This window comes from Lonchura striata, unplaced genomic scaffold (genome assembly GCF_046129695.1).
Source record: "Lonchura striata isolate bLonStr1 unplaced genomic scaffold, bLonStr1.mat Scaffold_126, whole genome shotgun sequence".
Classification (NCBI taxonomy): domain Eukaryota; kingdom Metazoa; phylum Chordata; class Aves; order Passeriformes; family Estrildidae; genus Lonchura; species Lonchura striata.
The window spans coordinates 510,942-531,525 of record NW_027461090.1 but is presented as its reverse complement, the minus strand read 5'-3'; the positions used below and the strand labels follow the sequence as shown (position 1 = coordinate 531,525).

Here is a 20,584-nt window from a genome sequence, read left to right as displayed (position 1 = left end):
AGAGGTAGCCCTTGACATCCCAAGATCACCCAGACCTGTCAGGTGGCCCCTGGCAGGCCAAGCCAGACAGACCTGGTCTATGTTCCCTCGCTTCCATGGGGCCCCACAGTGTCCCAATGGTCCCTTGCTTCCAGGAGGCCCTGAGGTGTCACAATGCCCCCTTGGTGACACCAGGCCCTGCAGGGTCGGAATGGTCTCCATGGTTCCATCAGGCCCCACAGAGTCATAATGGTCTCTGGGCCCATGAAGCCCCATGGTGTCACCATGGCCCCTTGGTTCCATGGGCTCCAGTGGTGCCACAATGATCCCCTTGGTTCCATGAGGTGCCCACAGTGTCACAGTGATCTCCATGAGAAGGAAAGAACCGAGACCCAGTGTGGCAGCAGCAGCCACCTGAGGCCAAAACCAGACAGATCTCTCAGTCCTGGTTGCTTTTGTCTAAAAGCAACCCTTGGATATAGGGAATTTTAGAGGTGGATCCCCAGTTTTTGCCATTTCTGTGTAGATAAGATGGACAGTTCTTTTCCATGGGAAGGACAGCACACAGCCCAAATGTTTCAAAAGCAGATGATAGGCGACCCCCAAGGGGTCAGGGGCAGCCAGATCTGTCTCTCCTGGATGATTTCACTTGAGAGCAATCCTTGGATGTATGAAGTTTTGGAGGTGGAATCCCAGTTTTTGCAATGGGTACCTGCTCAGGATGGATGTTTTTTTCCTATATGAAAGAAAAGTGTGAAGTCCAAGTCTTCTGGAAGAAAATGAGAGGTGGCCACCCTTCGGACAAGCCAACCAGACCTTGGCACCTTTCATCTAGAGGCTATCCTTGGATACAGGGCATTTTGGAGGGGGAATCTCAATTTTGGCCAAGAGCACCTGGACAGGAAGATGAGTTCTTTTTCATAAGAAGGAGAGCACAGAGGCCCAGTGTTTCAGAGGCACATGAGTGCCAGCCCTCAGGAAGCCAAGGCCAGCCAGACCTGTCAGTCCTGGTAGCTTTTTTCTGGGAGCTATCATTGGATATATGCTATTCCTGGGATATGAGAATCCACACACAAAATTGGCAGATGCCAAATTTTGGCTATGGGTGCCTGGTCAAGATGGCTGGTTTTTTTTCTTAAGACAGAAACACACATAGACGCAGTGTTTGAAAGGCAGATAAGAGGTGGTCCCCAGGTGCCCCAGCCAGACAGACCTGTTCCATGCTCCCTTGGTTCTGTGGGACCCCACAGTGTCACAATGGTCTCCTTTGTTCCATGAGACCCTGGAGTGTCTCAGTGTTCCCCTTGATCCTGCAGTGTCACAATGGCCCCGTGCTTCCATGAGACCTTGCAATGTCACAATGGCTTCGTGGTTCCACAGAGCCCTGATGTGTCACAATGGCCCCTCGGCTCCGTGTGCCCTCGCTGTGTCACAACGGCTCCTCTGTGACACTGCGGCTGCACAAGGTCACCATGGACCCTTGGTTCCTTGGGGTCTCTGAGTTCACAATGGTCTCCTTGATTCCATGAGGCAGCACAGTGTCACCATGGCCCCTTGGTTCCATGAGGTTCCGCAATGTCACCGTGGTCGCTGTCAGAGGCTGGATGAGATCCATGTCCCGAGACACCTTGGGATGCTCGGAATGCCCGTGTGGGACCGGGGCCGGGTCAGGCCTTGGTTTGTGGTGGGACAGAGCCCCGCCCCCAGCCTGGCCTGGCAGAGCTGTCAATCACACAGCAGGGGCGGTGCTGATTGGCTGAGCTGTCAATCAATCACACACCAGCAGCTGGTGCCTACCCTGACTCTGATTGGGCAATCAGCTGGCAGTCCCACCCCAGGGGCGGGCCCATGGAGGCCCAGGGGGTTAAAAGCCGGAGCACGAGGCCAGCCCATGGCCTGGATCCTGCTTTCTCCTGGGGTTCCTCTGTTAGCGATGCTGGGACCTGAGCAGTTTGTGCCTCTGTGCATCTTTCTATAGATCTTCTGTCTTTCTGATGTTCTCTATTTCTCCTCTTTCTAATCCTACTTACCTGGAAACTATTTGGGGTAACTTAGCATTCTAAGGGTTAAAGGTTTTTAGGTTAAATGGACTAAGTTAATGAAGTTAATGATATGATAAGATTTTATCTTGAAGTGGATGTTGTATGAAACCCTTTGCCAAACTTCATTGATTGTCTATATTTTGCCAGTTACGTTTTGTGTAATTTTGACCTCTTAGCTCTGTTGGTTAGAGCATGGGGCTGGTATCACCAAGGTTGTGGTTTCAGTTCCAAAGTGGGCCATTCACTTAAGAGCTGGACTTGATGATCCTTGTGGGTCCCTTCCTACCAAGAATATCCTTTGCATCTGCCTATGGTGAGAATATCAGGTTGATGTTTCTCCTGTGCACCAAACTCAAGTAAAGGAACCTTTGGTGACCCCCAGCATTTTCAATGTTCTGGGGTGTTACAGCACTGCAGGCTCACAATGGTCTCTTGTTTCCATGAGACCCCACAGTGTCACCCTGGCCCCTTGGATCCATGGGCCCAACAGTGCCACAATGATCCCCTTGGTTCCACAACTTCCCACAGTGTCACACTGGCCCCTTGGTTCCATGAGGATCTGCAGGGTCACACAGGTTTGTGACATTTGTCCTTGCTGCCCCTCACATACCCCTGCCCCACAAACAGCCCTGAGTCACCCGTGAGGGACAGGCCCTGCTGTGCCAGGCTGGGCTCAGGGCTTGGCCTTTCTGCTTCCCCCAGCCAGCCCAGGCCTTGCTCAGCATTGCAGTTCCCTGCTCTGAGCCTTGGGCTCCCTGCAATCCTGGCCTCAAGGACCTGCTCTCACCTGGGAGCCTTTGGCAGTCCCTGCCCTCAGTGGGGCCCAGTGATGCTCCAAGGGACTTGGCGTTTTGCTTCTGACTCCTTGAGCAGCTTCTTCAGCCTTCTCTCAGTGCCTGAGGGTTCTGGACTCAGCCCCAAATCCACCATGGGGATAATCAAAATGCAGGAATCCTTCAGGGGTGCTTTGTCTTCATTCAATTGTCTGCAAATCTCCTGGGCTTGTGTAGCTGATTGGAGTCAGTTTGGAGTCCTTGTAAGGAGGAAGATTTCCAAGTGCACCTCCTGAATTTTTTTTTTTTTAATCAAGTGAGCATTCTTAGTTTCCAGTTCAGGGAAGAGCTGATAGAAGCATTCCCCAGGTGACCTTGATGCTCAGTGTCTCCTTAGGAGGTCTGGGCATGTAGAAGAATGAGCCCCCTGAGGACTGACCCTGTTTGGACAAGCTGCTCCTCACCCCCAGCCTCACCATGTCTGACATTGCCCACCTGGCACTGACATCCCTGTGCCCTGCAGCAGAACCTTGTCCCTGAGCTCTGCAGCTCCATGTCCCAGCCCATTGCACCGTGTCCCACCTGCTCTCCTCAGGGCTCTGCCTGCACACAGGCCCAGGAGAAGTTTTCCTGTTGGGAAAGAAAGAATGGAAAAGCCTGAGCAGGTTTCCTGAACAACAAACACAACTCAGGAGCCACCTGCTCTGTACAGGCTGCCTGGAATGGTGTCACCTTTCTACAAGGGACAGTGTGACCAGAAATGATCTCTGGAAGCAGAATTCTCTGAGTCTCCTAGCTGAATTCTCTGTCCCGGCCCTTTCCTTGTATCCGTGTTGCAGATGGAAGCTGCTGGTGCCATCCTCACCTTTTACCTCTCTTTGGAATGTAAACAGATGTTCCCAGCTGTGTTAAGCAGGATTTTCTCAATGTTTCTATAAATCTTTTGTGTTCCCCATGGAACGAAGGGGCCATTTTGGCACTGAGGGGGTGATGTGGAAGCAAGGAGTCAGTTGTGACCCTGGTGTCCCATGAAACCAAGGGGCCACAGTGACATAGCAGGGCCACATGGATCCAGTGGTCCATTGTGACACTGTGGATCCAAAGAGACCATGGAGACACCTCCAGAACCTCATGGAACCAAGGAGTCCATGGTGACCCAGTGGGACTGCATGGAGCCAATTGTCCATGGTGACACTGCCCATCCAAGGAGGCCATTTGGACACTGTGGGAGCTCATGGAGCGAGGTGGCCATTGTGACACTGAAGAACTTCATGACACCAAATATCCATGGGGACACAGCAGGGCATCATGGGAACACACAAAACGGTCTTGACAGTGTGGAAACTCCTGGAACCAGGGGCTGTTGTGGGACTGCAGAACCAGCACAGCTGCTGCACCTTGTCCCCTGTCCTGCACAGCTCCTTGGGAGGCACGGCAGGAGCAGCACACTCGGAGCCTCAGGAATGCCCCTCTGGAATCCATGGCACACACTCCCAGGGCTGGAATTCCAGTTCCCAGCCAGGAAAAGATGTTCCTGCCCTTGAAGGCAAAGCTCTTGTGAAAGAGTCAAAAGCCAAGTGGAGCAAGATCTTAGAGTGACATTTCACTGCCAGCCTTCCTAACTTCACCTATGGTTGTTGTAGCTCATGGATTGGGAAATAAATCAGGGCAGGGTCTTTGGTGGGAGCTGCCCTGGGTCAAAGGAGGCACTGAGAGAGAAACAGAGCAGGCAAAGGAAGGCAGGAGAGAAAGGAGCTGTTTTGGTTTGGAATTGCAGGTGTCCGCTAAGGAGGGCAGGAGCCTCCCCTGAAATGGTAAAATGTAGACTCTTTCAGAATTGTCATAAATTTGAAATTAAGGGGGGGCTCTCAGATAAAAATATGGGAGCAAGAATAACTGTTTTTTATTAGGGAAGAAAATAGAACTATAAAATAAACAATGCAATAAACTGAAATAACACTGACAGAGTCAGAATATAACCTGATACCCTTTTGGACAGGGTATTGCCACAATCCAATTGGATTTGTGGCTGCAGTCCTCCAGGAATGTCAGCTGTGGTTCTGTTGGAGAAGTGATCCTATAGGAAAGGGTGTCTTCCTCTGAAGAGGAAGAGGCAGCTGTTCCTCTGAGAAATCCAGCACAGAAAAATCTGTGTTGGTGGGCCAGAATCTCAAGACTAGATGCAGGTAAGAATGCTTGGCTCCTCCCTCTGGATGGAACATCTCACAATGGAATGTTACAGTTCTTATCAGTCATGCAGTGACATTCAATAGCCCATTATCAGCAGATGTCTCCTGAAGAGAGCCTGACAGAGGAATGGTTGAACGACAAGGGACACGACACTGTAAAATTAATCCAAATAGGGAGGGCTACGTGACTGCTGCAAAGTTCGCATGGCCCTGAAGAGTAGATGGTGTGCAGAAAGCAGGATATTGAAACTGCTTGGTATGTAGAAGTAGATAGAGAAGAACAAAGGGGTACTAAGCTGTTCTAACTGCAAGGCCAGCTGGACAGGCATGTATCGATCATAAAGATACTTTTAAGATAATAGTACAAGTCACATAGCAACCAATCATGAGCTTGGCTTTTGCAATATGTATGAGCTAATTAACGAACATATATAAACTGTGTAATCTGTCACAATAAACTGAGACTTGATGATCATGATATCATGAGTCTTGTCTCCCGCGGCATTCCCTCTAACAACTGGCGCCCGAAAGCAGGGACCTGATCCAAGCCTAAGGCGAGAGAGGTGCTGCGTTGGAGTGCGGGTCCTGCGGCTGGAAGGACGGCGAAAATAAAGAGAGGAGGCGAAACGGTCTTCTCCGCACCCTGAGTGACCGTAGAAGCGGGCTCAGCCGATACGTGCTGCCGAAGCCTGAAGGAGCCAGCAACGGTACCGACGTAATCATGGAAAGGCAAGCAGCATATGATTTATTTAGTGCTTCTCTTAGAAAAAGGCAGATTAGGGGGATTGGCTTAGATAAGGATCTCCCTTCGCTATTGCATCATGCTGAATCTTACGGCTTTTTCGTTAACCCCCATAGTGTTCATAAACTTTCAGAATGGAGAAGATATAGGGATAAGTTGTGGGAATTAGTGTTAGATGAAGATAAACCGGGCAAGAAAATGAGTAAACTTTGGAGAGTGGTTGATAACGAATTGTTAATGTGTCAGGCAGAAAAGAGGGCGGTGGAAGTGATACGGACAGCTCTGGAGAAAAATAAGGAATGTAAACCCTCGCTTCTCTCCAGTGAGCCAAACCCTCCGGTTCTCACAAATTTTCCCATTCCCATCTCTGCTTCTGAAATGCCTGTACCTCCCATAGACACTAGTAGCATTGAGGTGCTGGAAATTGAGATCCAAATTGCTTTATGCAACGGGACTGGGATCCCAAATTCACTTTGTGTGAACGGGAATCAGGTAGAACGGAGCGGGCGCGGGGCCAGACAGAGCGGGGCCGGCCAGCACCGAGCCGGAGGCGAGCCCGGGGCGGAGCGGACATCAGCCGAGAGACGGAAGGCTCCTTGCTGCCGAGCAGCAGCGCAAGGCGGGAGAGGGGCGTTCCTGGGGCTCAGCCGCGCTGGAGCCGGAGCAGGCGGGGCGCGGCCGTGGCGGGGGTGTCTCTTCTCCCATCCACAAGGTGACACAACAAGGACGGGAGCGAGGCGGCGCCGCCCCTCATCTCCCCGCAGCGCCCAGCAATGGCGGCGGAGATGGCGGCACAGTCCTGGTTGCCATGGCAGCGACAACGCCGAGAGCAGCAGCGCCGCCGATGGCGGGATCGCAACACTACAGCAAAAATTTCAACAGCATCTTCCCAATTTCTTACAAGAGTCAGAGACGTAATGAAAAAGTACAGCAGGACCGAGTGTTTTCCAAGATACCAAGAAGGATGAACGTTATGTGAATCAATGTTATTTCAAATATGATATAGATAAAAATCACTGTATAAAGATAGAAATGTTAGTAATGATTTAATTACCAAAAATGTCTCTGAAAACAAAGAGTTAAGAAAATGTCATCTGATGGAATTTTAGTATTGAGTTTGTAATCTCTGTCTTTGGGTTTTTATAGATAATAATATAAGTAATAGTGATTTTTAAGTTTTATAGATAATACGATAAATAGTGATTGTTAAGTTTTTGTAAGTAATGATAAGTAGTGATTGTTACTAATGTTATATGAGTGCTTTAAAAGGATTGTGTTAAACTATTTTAAACATTTCTTGTTAATAGGTTGATCATAAAATGCGAGTTGTCTGATTTTTGTGATAAGAATTATTATTAAGGTATTAAGGTATTAAGGTGTTGTTATAGTATTTACAGACAGTTTTCATATGTTTTATTGTCTCTTTAGGTGATTGATTACAAGATATTTTTTCAGGATCCTGTGTTTTTGATTTTTTAACTACTCATGTGTTTTCTTTATCCAATCTTTTATGCAGCTGCAATTCATCTTCCTTTAAAAATTCATTGTCCAAATTTTAGTTCAAAATTTCAGACTTCAAATTTTCAGATTTCTAAAGAAAAGGTTTGTTGCATTTAGAGAATTTTTATCTTAAAAGAGATTTTAGACAGGTTCAATTATTTGTTAGTTTGATAAATTGTTAATAATAAGGTTTTTTACTTATAACTGTTATTTCTAGGACTTTTGTTTTATAATGTGTTAAAACATATCCTCCAATTAGAGTTTGAGCTCTGGCCAAGCTCTGGCTCTACGTGGATGGTGTGATTGACCCAGGTGTTTTCTGCATCAAAAAGTATTCAAGTCCTTTTGGCTTGACAATTTGACCATGTAGGGCAGCTGAGCCTCAAAGGGAGTTTTGGAGAGACATGATCCGGACATGTTTTATCCAAATCTCTGTTGTTTTAAAGGTTTATCACCTGCTGCAGACTCTGGGATGACAATTTGATAGTGTAGCACTTGGTAACTGTGATTTTATATGTAATATTAATTGTGTATTATCTGATTGATTTTTATTTGTTGTTAGTTTCTTTACTATATGCATTGTTTTGTTCTTGATGTTTTTTCATGTTTATGATAAAGATGTTGATATTTCCATTTCTTCATGCAAATTTTAAGAAACAGAATTGAGAGAGGACCCTCCAGTCCCTGTGGGGAGTGTTGAGTTTGTTTGTGTTTTAGCAGGTGCAGAATCTAGATAGATTTCATTGAAGAATATTAAACTTATCAATTTCAAGAGAACACTAATCTCTCCACAAGTAAATCAGAGGATGCACAGCAAAAGTGGATTGTGCAAAGATTTGTGTTTCACCCACAGAAGATTGTAGACTTTGGGTTTTTTCATAAGTGTGTTTTTAATTATGTTATAGACTTTTTTGCTAAGTTTTAATGAGTTTTAGTAATACCTGTGATTTTTCTGTTCATTTTACCATTGCTTTTCAATGGCAAAAGAAAAAGAGGGACAATCAATTAGATAATCAAAAGCATAACATTAAGTTTATCATAAATATAGTTTGTATTTAGAATTAAGTTTGTTCCTTTCATGTTAAACAGAACAATCAAAAACATGAGAAATATGAAGTGGGGTGCACTTCTGTAATACTAACCTCATTTTTCACCCCACGAGTTGCTTCAGTGCAAGCTCTCACACAATTAAAAATCCCAGCCTACTGGATAGAAAAATAAATTAATATTTCATCTAAAATGTTAAGTGAGCTTGCCACAAATATAGGTAGTATCTGTCATGCAGTTCTGCAAAACAGAGCAGCTGCCACTAATTTACTTCTTCTAGCCCAAGGTCATAGTTGTGAAGAATTTGAAGGAATGTGCTGTATGAACTTATCTGATCACTCTACATCTATCCATAAGCAAATATGAAAATTAACCAAGCTAACTCAACAATTAAAGGTGGAAGACAGATTGAGTCCAGAAGGCTGGCTGAAAGGATTGGGGATCGGACCATGGTTGAGGGACATCATCAAATATGGCATAATAGTTCTAAGCATAATTGTGATACTTTTGCTTGTTTTGCCCTGTGTGTTTACTTGCTTACAAGGCTTGATGCAGCAGCTTTTGCAAAAAATGCTGAATGCACACCTTCTTGTACAAAAGGAAAACGGGGGAGATGAAGAGAGCCTGACAGAGGAATGGTTGAACGACAAGGGACACGACACTGTAAAATTAATCCAAATAGGGAGGGCTACGTGACTGCTGCAAAGTTCGCATGGCCCTGAAGAGTAGATGGTGTGCAGAAAGCAGGATATTGAAACTGCTTGGTATGTAGAAGTAGATAGAGAAGAACAAAGGGGTACTAAGCTGTTCTAACTGCAAGGCCAGCTGGACAGGCATGTATCGATCATAAAGATACTTTTAAGATAATAGTACAAGTCACATAGCAACCAATCATGAGCTTGGCTTTTGCAATATGTATGAGCTAATTAACGAACATATATAAACTGTGTAATCTGTTACAATAAACTGAGACTTGATGATCATGATAGCATGAGTCTTGTCTCCCGCGGCATTCCCTCTAACAGTCTCCCCTGAGGGAGGATTAATTGTGGAAGAGATAAGGAAAAACTGCCCACCTAACACAGGACAACTGCCATACAGATGGCAAATAGAACACATCTTGCTTTTCAGTCTGGGACAGGAGGACACAAACAAAATCAGCTGAGAAGGCAGCACTCTGAAAATCAAATCAGAACTGACAGAAAATGAATGGGACAGAAATCAATAATTCTGATACTTTTACTTATTATCAAAATAAATCACACCCACCCAGCCCCACATAATCCTGACCCCACAATCTCAAATTTGGATCTCGCTTCTCCCGATCACCTTCCAACCCCATCTCATCCTGGAGGCTGAGGAATTGAGCAATTTTGGCATGGGACTGAGGTGGGAACCAGCCATTTTGAGGTAGGATTGAGTCACTTTAGGTGACAGACCAATCCACCTTGGGTTTTGGAGTGCAAAGATATGGAGAATACTACCAGATATCCGCCAAGAACCCACACATTCTCCAGAAGATTTTTCCAGGCAGTGGTTATTCGTGGAAATGAAAAGCCATGAGATAACTGTTTTCTTGTGGAGAATTCTCCATAAGATTAACAAGAGGCACTTCTCTCCTGATGTGAACTGAAGTGTTATAAATTGAAGTGAATAATTTGATTCAGCCTTTTAAGATCAATTAATAATTTTATTAATTACAGCAAGCAATAGCAAGCAAACAGCGCTGGGTGCAGCTGGGAGCCTGGCTCTGCCAAAAGCTGACGACCTTTCCTTCTCTTCAGTCCCTTTTTATCCAGCACAAGTGGGGGTGATGGGTTTCCTTCCACTGTGGTTATCAGTTCCAGCAGTAGTTGGTTTGACAAGTGGGAGTGATGGATCTCCTTCTGCTGTGGTTATCAGTTCCAGCCAGTCCTGCAAGATTTTTCACAATCTTTGTTTGCGGTTACCAGCCTTGCCCAAGCCTGCAAATTCCATGCCCCGACCCCCCAACCCTTTTTATCCTAATTTCATACTTTTGATGAACAAACAAGTCAATGCAGTTTTTCACACTTTAGTAGCCTTGTGTTCCTCACCTTGGGGTGAATGATCCTTGTCAGTCTCACTGGAATCATTTGCTCCCTTTCCTCCAGTGATTTTAACAAACTTTTCAGGGAAGGACGAAAAAATATTTTCTTTACAATGGACACCCACAAAAGCCATTTTCCTCATAAGTTCTCCCAAATGTTGCTCAGAGGAAGCTGCATCCAAGTTTCCAAGAGTTCCTCCAGAAAGAGCCACGAGCTCCTCAGAGGAGGGAACCAGGCTGTTGTCAAAGGCACTTGGGGTCAGACAACAGTGCCCTGAACTCACTGTGCCAAAATAATATTGTAATCTGGTTAACAAAATTGTTACATAGATACCTCTGCCCCAATTAAGGAGCTCAGGCGACCAAATCCAAAGTGGATTTTATTGATCAGTAAATGTGAGGTAGAGAGAGATGCAAAGAAAAAGAAAAGGAGGGAGAGCAAGGAGTGACAGGGACAGACATCTCCCCTGGTGCGGTGCAAGTGTGACATTGTCCCCTGTGTGCGTGGCCTTCCCAGGGTGGGGGTTTTACACCTGAGCCAGTTTGGGTAAGGGGGGTGGTGTTCACCTCTCCACCCCAAGCAGGGATTGCCTCACTGTTTCAGGTTACAATATCAGATGTAACCAAAAGTGTTTTCAGTCACCATCTCCATAAACTGTTATCAACAGGTGGGGCAGTGTTCTTTATCTCTTCCATGGCTCAGCCCTGATAACGCCCTCCAGGGGCCATCTTGTGTTAATGGGCCATTGAGTGTCACTGCAGCACTGATAAAATTACATCATCCCATTGTGGGATGCTCCGCCCAGGGGGAGGAACCAAGCATTCCTACCTGGATATAATCTCACCATTGCAGCACCACGACCACCTTGCCTACTGCATTCCCAGAGGACAAGAGCTCCATAACCACCACTAGACGTTCAGAGGAAGACCAGACCCTTCTACAGGATCACAGCTTTGACAGAATCACGTTCATCATTCCAGCTGGACTGCAGCCACCATTTCATCAGACAGCTACCACCACCCTGACCAACGGGGTGTCAGGTTATATCCTGACTCTGTCAGATTAAGCCAGTGTTTCTGTATCATTGCTGTGATCTTAATTTTCTTACTCAATTGTCATTCTGGCTTAGACTCTCCCACTGGTTTACCTTCAAACCAGTACAAAACTCAATGTGCTCATCCCTTGTTTTTTCCCAAAACAGGATTTCCCATTCCCAAACGTTTGCCAGATGGAGGAGAAGGTTGCGAGGAAGAGGAAGGAGCCCTGGGAAACCCAGGCAGGTGAGGAGGAAGTCAGTGCCCCTTTCTCCCTCTCTCCTGCTCCATCTCCCATCCTGGCCCCCAGCTGCAGGACAGCCCCGCTGCCGGTGCCCTCCTGCCGGGGATGCCCTGGGGGAATCTCCTTGCCCTTCCCTGTGGCACGGAGGCAAATCGCATCCTCTCCCTGTCCTTCCTTTCCCAGAGCAGGATCTGAGGATGGAGAGCAGGGAGGAAAAATCCCTGCAGCAGAACCTCATGGAAGAGGCCATTTTGAGTGGCTCCACAGTGCAGGAATCCAACGGGAAGGAAAAGCCCTGGAGATCCCACAGGAGGAGGGGCTGCAAATCCAGACCAGGGTGTTCTGAGGAGGAAAGATCCACTCTGGGCCAGGAAGGTGGGCAGAGCTCCAGCCAGAGCTTGGAGCTGTTGGTCACTGGGCAGCATAATGGTGGGGAGAAGCCCTCCAAGTGCTTGGAGTGTAGGAAGAGCTTCAGGCACAGCAAAACCCTGATCCGCCACCAGATGATCCACACCGGGGAATGGCCCTACGAGTGTGGGGAGTGCGGGAAGGGCTTCGGCTGCAGCTCTGCCCTTGCCACCCACCAACGTATCCACACTGGGGAGAGGCCTTACGAGTGCCCCGGCTGTCAGAAAAGATTTCACTCCAGCTCCAATGTCTTTGTACATCATCGGATTCACACGGATGAGAGGCCCTTCCTCTGCCCTGACTGCGGGAAGGGCTTCAAGCACAGCTCCAACCTTGTCAGGCACCGGCGCATCCACACTGGGGAGAGGCCCTACGAGTGTCCCCAGTGTGGGAAGAGCTTCTCAGACCACTCATTCTTTACCCGGCACCAGCAGAGGCACCAGTAAAGGAAGCCCTGTGAGAACCCCGCCTGCAGGAAGAGCTTCGAGTGCTGCTCCAGCTCCATCCCCATCAGAGGACCCACCCTGATCAGCATCCTGGTGACCACATTCCCTGTGATACACAGAGGGAAGTGGCTGATGTTCCTTTTATTTTTGCTCCAGTTATCTTTTATCTACCTCCATTCAAAACACAGAAAATTGGGGTTTAAATTAACAAATGCATCAAACACATCTAAAGCCTCACATCTTAGTTGTGTTTTGGGGAATCTTGGATTCCGGGAGATATCTGTGAGGATATGGGGGAGTTTGGGGGCTATTTGGTTTAGTTTTCTTTCTTTCTTGGCACTCCAAAAAATGAGAGGGACTGATCTGTCAGCTGAAAACCACTCAGTGCCACTAAAAACTACTGAATCCCACCCCAAAATTACTCAATTGCACCGCCTCTCAGGGTGAAATTGGGTTGCAAGGGGATTGTGCAAAGCAGGATGCAAATCAGGATGGGCATTGGGTGGGGTGGGATGGGTGGGATGGGGATTGGGAGGTGTGAAATGGGGGAGGTACAGCATGAGAAGGGATCATGATGTCCAGGAGGGGTGGGATGGGTTGGGATAGGGATTAGGGATGTGGTCTGGGGTCTGAAATGAGACAGCAAAAATTTGGGGATGATTAAGATAGGGGGAACCCATTACTGGGTGAGTTTTTTAACAGTCTCCCTTAATGAAGAGATGCTGGTGCGGTGGTGTGTTTTTCTTTCATTTAATATTAGTTTAATATCTGTTTCCCCCCCCCAACCCCCCTTTCCCTGCCCCTTTCCCTGGAACCTTCCCTGTCATGTTAGTTCTGCCCTAAACTCCTCCCCTGCTATTCCCTTAGTGGTTACTGTTCCTACACCCGTCCTCCTGAGTTCTGTATAAAACCTCTGCTCCCGCCCCCGAGGGGGTCTTGGGGCTCACTGAATAAAACCATCCCGTTCACCCCCAAGTCCCGTGTCGCCTTCGTCTGTCCCCGCGCGCCACGAACTGAACTGCAGAGCTTGCAGGGGGAAGCGGCCGCCCATTCTCTTCCCTTACCGCCCAGCACGGCACGGCTCGGAGTGCCACGGCGAGAGGAGCGCATGCCGCGCCACAACATATGGTAGCAGAGGATGGTTCCCTCCTTTGTCTTGTAGAAAAAACGGGCAAATTCGTGGGGGTGCCCGCCTCACAGAAGAAGAAGGAGGGAAGAGGAAAATCTACAGCTGTAAAAGCTCTGCCAGATGCTATGAGAAGCTGAGTGCCGAGCGAAAAAGATTGAGGCTCCGGGACCTCTTTGTTCTCGCCATCTACCCGCCCTGGAGCAGCCGCGCTGCATGGGCAGCCGGGCTGCAGAGCTTTTTGGCGGGCAGTCTTACCCGAGGACATAGAGAGCGGTTTTGGCAGCAGCTCGGGGGAGCCTGAAGAGGGGCTGACCGAGAAGAGGTTCGTTCCTCGGTCAGCATCTGCAACGAGACCACCGGAGGCTGATAGTGGCCGAAACCAAGGCTTCGGGGACGAGTCTTGGTTTAACGGGAACACCCAGGCCTCCGGAAGGGCCAAAACCGGGAAGGAACATCCCCAGTTTTTAGCGCGACTTTTCCATCGAGTCGAAGAGAAGATTCAAGCCATCTCCGTCCGAGCCTGCAAGGTAAGGTAGGCTACACGGGGTGGGGATCGCCCCGACGGGCGGCTGGGTCTGCCACTTTTTTTTTGCGTTTTAACCCCCGTCTGCGCCCAGACTGGGGCTGTAGCCTTGCATGTCCCTGGCAGGCGGGTGGGTTTTCCTTTTCTGGGGGAAGCTAGCACTGAGTGCTATTCTTCGCCTAGTCTTCTGTGGGGACCTAGATTGGATCGCTTTTTCTTCTCCTCGAAAATGTTGTCTTCTCTATCCTCCCCTCCCCATTCTGGGCTGGACGGAGGGGATAGAAAAGACACCAGTAGGGAACAGCTAAGAGGGCGACACGTTAGCTATAGGAGAGTTGTTGAAAGGGGCCCTTTACACCCACGCATTGCGCTGACATCCAGCTGCGTTGGGCCCCCCCCCCCCCCATAAATTTCCCCTTTTTGCTTCTGTGAAGCTCCCTATATCCCCATCCCCTCGGACTTTCCTAAAACCCTTTCCTATCCTCCCTTGGGGATTGCTGTGGCCGAGCCGCCCCAAGTGCCCTGCTGGACACTGCTCAGGACAAGTGCAGTGTAGCTGGCACCCCCTCCCAAGATGGCGCTGGCCACGCCGCTCGGGACCCATTTTCTGTCTTGACCCTTCTTTTCCGCCCCTGGTTTCCCGCCAGTCCCATTTCTCTCCCAATAGCCCTGCACCGTCCCTGCACGAGGCTAGTCCCTATTGTGGGGAGGCGGGGTTGGATATTCCCCAATCCTTCTTCTGGCTCTTCCTCCGGGGGGAAGGTCGGGAGGGATCTTCTTCTGAGGAAATGGAGCCGAAACCCGGGACTGAGGATCCGTCATTTTGTCTTCCCCCTAAAATGGCGGTGCCCCGGTCCACCCCTTACCGATACCCCCTGTTAATCATGGCAATCACTAATTAAGTGATTGTCTGATTCCCCTATCCTATTCCTTAATATACCCTACCCAATACTCCTTTTTATTTAACTACGAATTCCTCTTTTTGCTTTTAATTATTTTTTGAATAATCTATTTGTTGAGTTATATTTTATAGAAAGAAATATCATCCCAGTTAATTAATACTCAAGATATTATGCCCACCTCGCAAACAAACATTCAAATTGAACAAACCACATCGCTATCCGCTGACTCTGCTTTAAGACAAGCGCCGTTATCCACTGACTCTGCTTTAAGATAAGCGCCGTTATCCGCTGACTCTGCTTTAAGAATTTAAGAAGCTGAATATCGCAAACGCCGTAATGAAGCAAGTTTTAAATCAGATGAAGTCACAAATCCTGCTGTGCTTTGTACCCTTAATTTGGACTTTCGTTTAGGACAATTTTATATATTCCAGATGAAGTTTTTATATGTTTCATATGTTATAATCACAATTAGTTTATCATTTTTTGATGTCTTTCAACTTATGTTTTTTTAATAATATGTAATGTTACAATTTAATTCAATATTAAGTTGTTTTGTTATAATTATAATTAATTCAGTCTTTTCTAATATTTTTTGACTTAAAGGCTGTGTTTTTAACCATTATTGCTACAGGAATCGCATAACTAGTATATCGCTTCAGGCTTGCTGCATTGCTGCGAAGTTTAAAAATTTATTAGTTATATTTAGTTGATCTTTTATTATATTTAATTCCAATAATTCCATTTAATTATTTTATTTAAATTAGATAGCTGTAATTTTAATCATTCTAATTAAATTTTTTAGTTTAATTTCTGTCAATTATTTCATTCTATTTCAATAGTTTCAATTATTTACATTGTTTTAGATTGTTACTCAGAGCAGCAAAACAGCAAGTTTTGTACAGTCTTATGTCTGATTTAGGCTGTTACTACTCTTCCTGCCCTATAAATGCAATAATGTGTCTTTCATGTCCTTTAAGTAATTTACAAAGTTATCATATAATTTTACGTTGTATTAATTTGCTTAAACCACAAAATTCTCCTTCCTTTTGTAAAAGAAAAGAGGGAGATGTGGTGGTGTGTTTTTCTTTCATTTAATATTAGTTTAATATCTGTTTCCCCCCCCCCCCCCAACCCCCCTTTCCCTGCCCCTTTCCCTGGAACCTTCCCTGTCATGTTAGTTCTGCCCTAAACTCCTCCCCTGCTATTCCCTTAGTGGTTACTGTTCCTACACCCGTCCTCCTGAGTTCTGTATAAAACCTCTGCTCCCGCCCCCGAGGGGGTCTTGGGGCTCACTGAATAAAACCATCCCGTTCATCCCCCAAGTCCCGTGTCGCCTTCATCTGTCCCCGCGCGCCACGAACTGAACTGCAGAGCTTGCAGGGGGAAGCGGCCGCCCGTTCTCTTCCCTTACCGCCCAGCCTGGCACGGCTCGGAGTGCCGCGGCGAGAGGAGCGCGTACCGCACCACAACATGCTGGGGTATCTCACATTCCTGAGGCAGTTTTGGGGCACTCCCCAACTCTTGGGGTGTTTCCTGACAGCAGTTCCATGGAGCCCCATGGCCAGGGGTGGTTCCCGTGGGCCTGAACTCAGTGCTGTGCCAGAGTCCATTGCCTCGGTGCTGGAGAGCAGAGAAATGATGAACGGCCCCTGACATCTCCTGTGTGTGTTTGTGGAGGCCTGTGAGCTTACTGGGGAAAGAACAGTGGCAATCCCCTGGAGAGATGTACTTCAGGCTCTGGACATTCCTCACAGCTCAGCGTGGGGAAAGAATCTTCCCCCATGGTGCTCTGCAGCACTGTGTCAATTTGTCGCAGTTCTCTGATCCCCATTGGCTCGTTGGCCTTCCCTACCCTTTTACCCTTATCTGTCCAAGTTCTAGTGAGTTCTCCCTTCCCTGTTTTCCCATTGGTTTATGTCCCTACCAATGCACCCTGGCATTTCCTATTGGTCCCTTCCCTGTGTACCACCCCTGAGCCCTCCAACCATTGCATCCTTGATGTTCTTCTCTGCCCCCTCTTTTCCTGTATTTGAACCAGTTCAGGGAGAGCCTGAGCTCTTTTGTGGCTCTAGGCAGGAAGATGCTCAGGATCTCCCAGAGAGGCTCAGCAGGCAGTAGGATTGTGCCTGCATCTCGCTCTGGACATGCCAGTGGCTCAAGTGAGAGCTGTGGGAATGATTTAGAATGCACTGAGAGGGGCCACAGTCCTGCAAGGCTCTTACATCAGGAGCAAAGAGCAGCCTGCAGGGTGGGGAAGGCTGGAGCTGTTCCACTGTGTGCTCATCACTCACCTTCATGGGGAGCTGCCCCCAGAGTTGCTATGTATCACTTTGATGGTTCTCCCGTTGGGTGTATTTTGGAGCAGCTGTTATCTGTGTTTTTTTATGGTGATCCCATGGAAAGCAGCCATTTGCCTGCTGTGATGAACTCAAAACTAATACTAATTCCTCATTCCCTTTGGTTTCATCTGGGCTATTTTAGTCTCTGTGTTGGATTGCTTTGCGTGGGTTTGTTTGCTTCTGGGTTTGGTCTGTTTTGGTTTGAGATTTCTGTTTGCTTTTTCATAAGACTCAGGTGAAGTTGGCATAGCCAAACTCAAGAAAATGTACACCAGGCTTGACTTTCCAGACATTAATTTTGGCTGGGTTTAATTGAATCTTCCAGACTCAGGATCACCAGTACATTGGCAGGTTTTGCTCTGCAACATCAGCTTGCCCAGACTCTGCTCGGTGTTTCACCAATGGAAAAGACAATGGATATTGTGCCAAGCTTCCTTTCAAACAGCCAAACCTGCATCAGCATGACAGAAAAAAAGAAAAAAACAGAGACTATATTCACCAATTAGAGCAGAACCAGTGTCCCACCATCTTGCCCTCCACTCTTATTAATTTTGAACATTGAGAGGCAAAGCTGGGCCTAAAGCTTCCATCTCTCAGTTCCTGATGCCATTTGACTACAGCCTGGACTCCCCCTGATCACACTGCCTGCTGTCCACGTGGGGCTGGGGATGCTCAGCCTGGAAAGAGGAGACCCTGGGGAGGCCTCACTGCAGCTCTGCAGCACTGCAAGGGTGCCACAAGAAAGACTGGGACAGAGTGTTCCACAGGGCCTGTGGCACCAGGACAAGGGGGGACGGCTTTCAGCTGCAGGAGGCTGATTGAAGTTGGATCTAAGGAAGCTGCTCTTTGCCACTGAGGGTGCTGAGGCGCTGGCCCAGGCTGTTGATGCCCATCCTTGGGAACAAGGCTCTGAGCACCATGCTCTGGGGGAACGTTGCTAAGCATGGAACCAAAGGCTCTCTAGCTCAATGGTCATGTCACAATCCATGTCCCATCTGGAACTGCCAGCAGCCAGCAAGCAGCACAACACAACCGCTGGCCCTGGGCTCAGCACACGCTGCACGCTGCTCCTGCTGCTCCTGTCACCCTTCTTTTTCCTGCCCCAAAACCTCATCTCATCAGTCTCCAAAGCTTCCTAAGGCCTGGATTGTGCCATCCATCCCTGCAGGATGCTGGCATTTGTCCTGAGGAAGGTAGGGTGCCATTCCATGGAGGTGGATCGCCCCAGCTGCCCAGGAGGGCTGGAGTTCTGGGTGGATGGGGTGGGACTGGGACCCCACTCTGAGGTTTTGCTACCTCTGCAGGCTGTGGCAGGCAGAGAGGACAAGATGGAGGTGGACACACAGGCTGATAGAGAGGAAAAGATGGAAGTGTATGGAGAAAAGACAGGAGAGGAAGAGATGGAGGTGGACACAGAAATTGATACGGAGGAGGAGATGGAGGTGGATGGAGAGCAGACTGGAGAGGAAGAGATGGAGGTGGATGTGGATGTGGAAGAGGAGATGGACATGGACAAGGAAGAGTACACCGAGGACATGGACATTGATGAGGAAGATGAAGAGGAGGCCATGGTCCTGGGATGAAGACCAATGCCAGCAGCAGGACAGGCATGTGGTCCACACAATGCAGAGTGGGTTCCCTGCAGCCAGGCTGGGGCGGGATTGGGCTGGGTGGTCCCTGCTCAGGCACGTGGTACCCAGTGCCTTGGGTTCTGGTGGCCATGCCCAGCCTGTCCTGTGCTTGCTTTGGGCCACACAAGCCCCATGGCAGTGCCTGGGGCCCAGCCCCCAGACCCAGCCAGCCTCAGCTCTGGCAGCAGTGTCCCACTGTGCCAGCCTGGGGACACACGGAAGAGCCCTCTGTGCCTGAGTGCAGTGACCATGGCACCTGCTTTTCTTCCTGACTGATGGAGATACCGGACAGAGATGCCACCCTTTTGTACATAGTTTTTACAGTTTGTTGTTGCCTTTAGGATATAGGTTTTAGGGCTTTGTTTTGTCTTCTGTAAATACATTTCAGATATTGTTGTTAGATATGTTCTTAGGTATATACCTTCTATAAACTGTTGTTAGTACAAATATTCTTACAAATCTAAATGTGTTCTGTGTTTTCATTGCTGTTCTTCTGTAAATAAACAACCGTGATTTTTCCCACCCCAGTTCTCTTTCCATTTGCTTCAGGCACAGGCAGTATTGGCCAAGTTGCAGTTTCCACTTGCTCCAGGTTCCCAGGGCTGGAGGTTCATGGAGGAGCTGGCACAGCCACCCCAGGAGGGGTTGTTCCACTCAAAGGGTCCCGCTGACAGAGGTCACTGTCTCCTTGCAGTCTCTCTGGACACACTGGGTAGCTGCAGGGGCAAATCCCAGCGTGCCCTGTCCCATGGGATCCCATGTTGGGACTCAATGTCCCAGCCCGGGTGAGCACTGCTTGTGGCCCTGGGCTCAGCATGGCAGGCCTGGTGCTCACACCAGTGCAGACTTCAAGCTGGCCATGCACAGCTCCGTGTTTCTCCCAAAAATATCACTGCTGCAGCACCTGGGGTTCCCCAGTGTCGGCTTTTTATCCCTACTGCATGGAGGATCACATGGCAGGGCAAAGGATGGATCCCATGTGGCATCCAAGCTGCCCTGATCCAGGCTGGGCACAGCCTGATGAACGATGAACACATCTCGCAGGGATATGGAAACCTCCCCTGAGAACCCAGTTCAGGGAGAGCCTGAGCTCTTTTGTGGCTCTAGGCAGGAAGATGCTCAGGATCTCCCAGAGAGGCTCAGCAGGCAGTAGGATTGTGCCTGCATCTCGCTCTGGACATGCCAGTGGCTCAAGTGAGAGCTGTGGGAATGATTTAGAATGCACTGAGAGGGGCCACAGTCCTGCAAGGCTCTTACATCAGGAGCAAAGAGCAGCCTGGAGGCTGGGGAAGGCTGGAGCTGTACCGCTGTGTGCTCATCCCTCACCTTCATGGGGCGCTGCCCCCAGAGTTGCTATGTATCACTTTGATGGTTCTCCCGTTGGGTGTATTTTGGAGCAGCTGTTATCTGTGTTTTTTTATGGTGATCCCGTGGAAAGCAGCCATTTTCCTGCTGTGATGAACTCAAAACTAATACTAATTCCTCATTCCCTTTGGTTTTATTTTGATTTCTAAAATCTATTTGTTTGATTGCTTTGCGTGGGTTTGTTTGCTTCTGGGTTTGGTCTGTTTTGGTTTGAGTTTTCTG

At 48.3% G+C, this 20,584-nt stretch overlaps 1 protein-coding gene across 1 annotated transcript in view; it reads left to right on the top strand.

Moving 5' to 3' along the window:
- The window catches only part of LOC144248445 (uncharacterized), a 109,454-nt gene that overhangs the window by 42,361 nt on the left and 46,509 nt on the right, over window positions 1-20,584 (top strand). Inside the window, 1 exon segment of the mRNA XM_077790611.1 lies at window positions 12,115-12,469. Coding sequence (XP_077646737.1) covers window positions 12,115-12,469 — 355 coding nt within the window.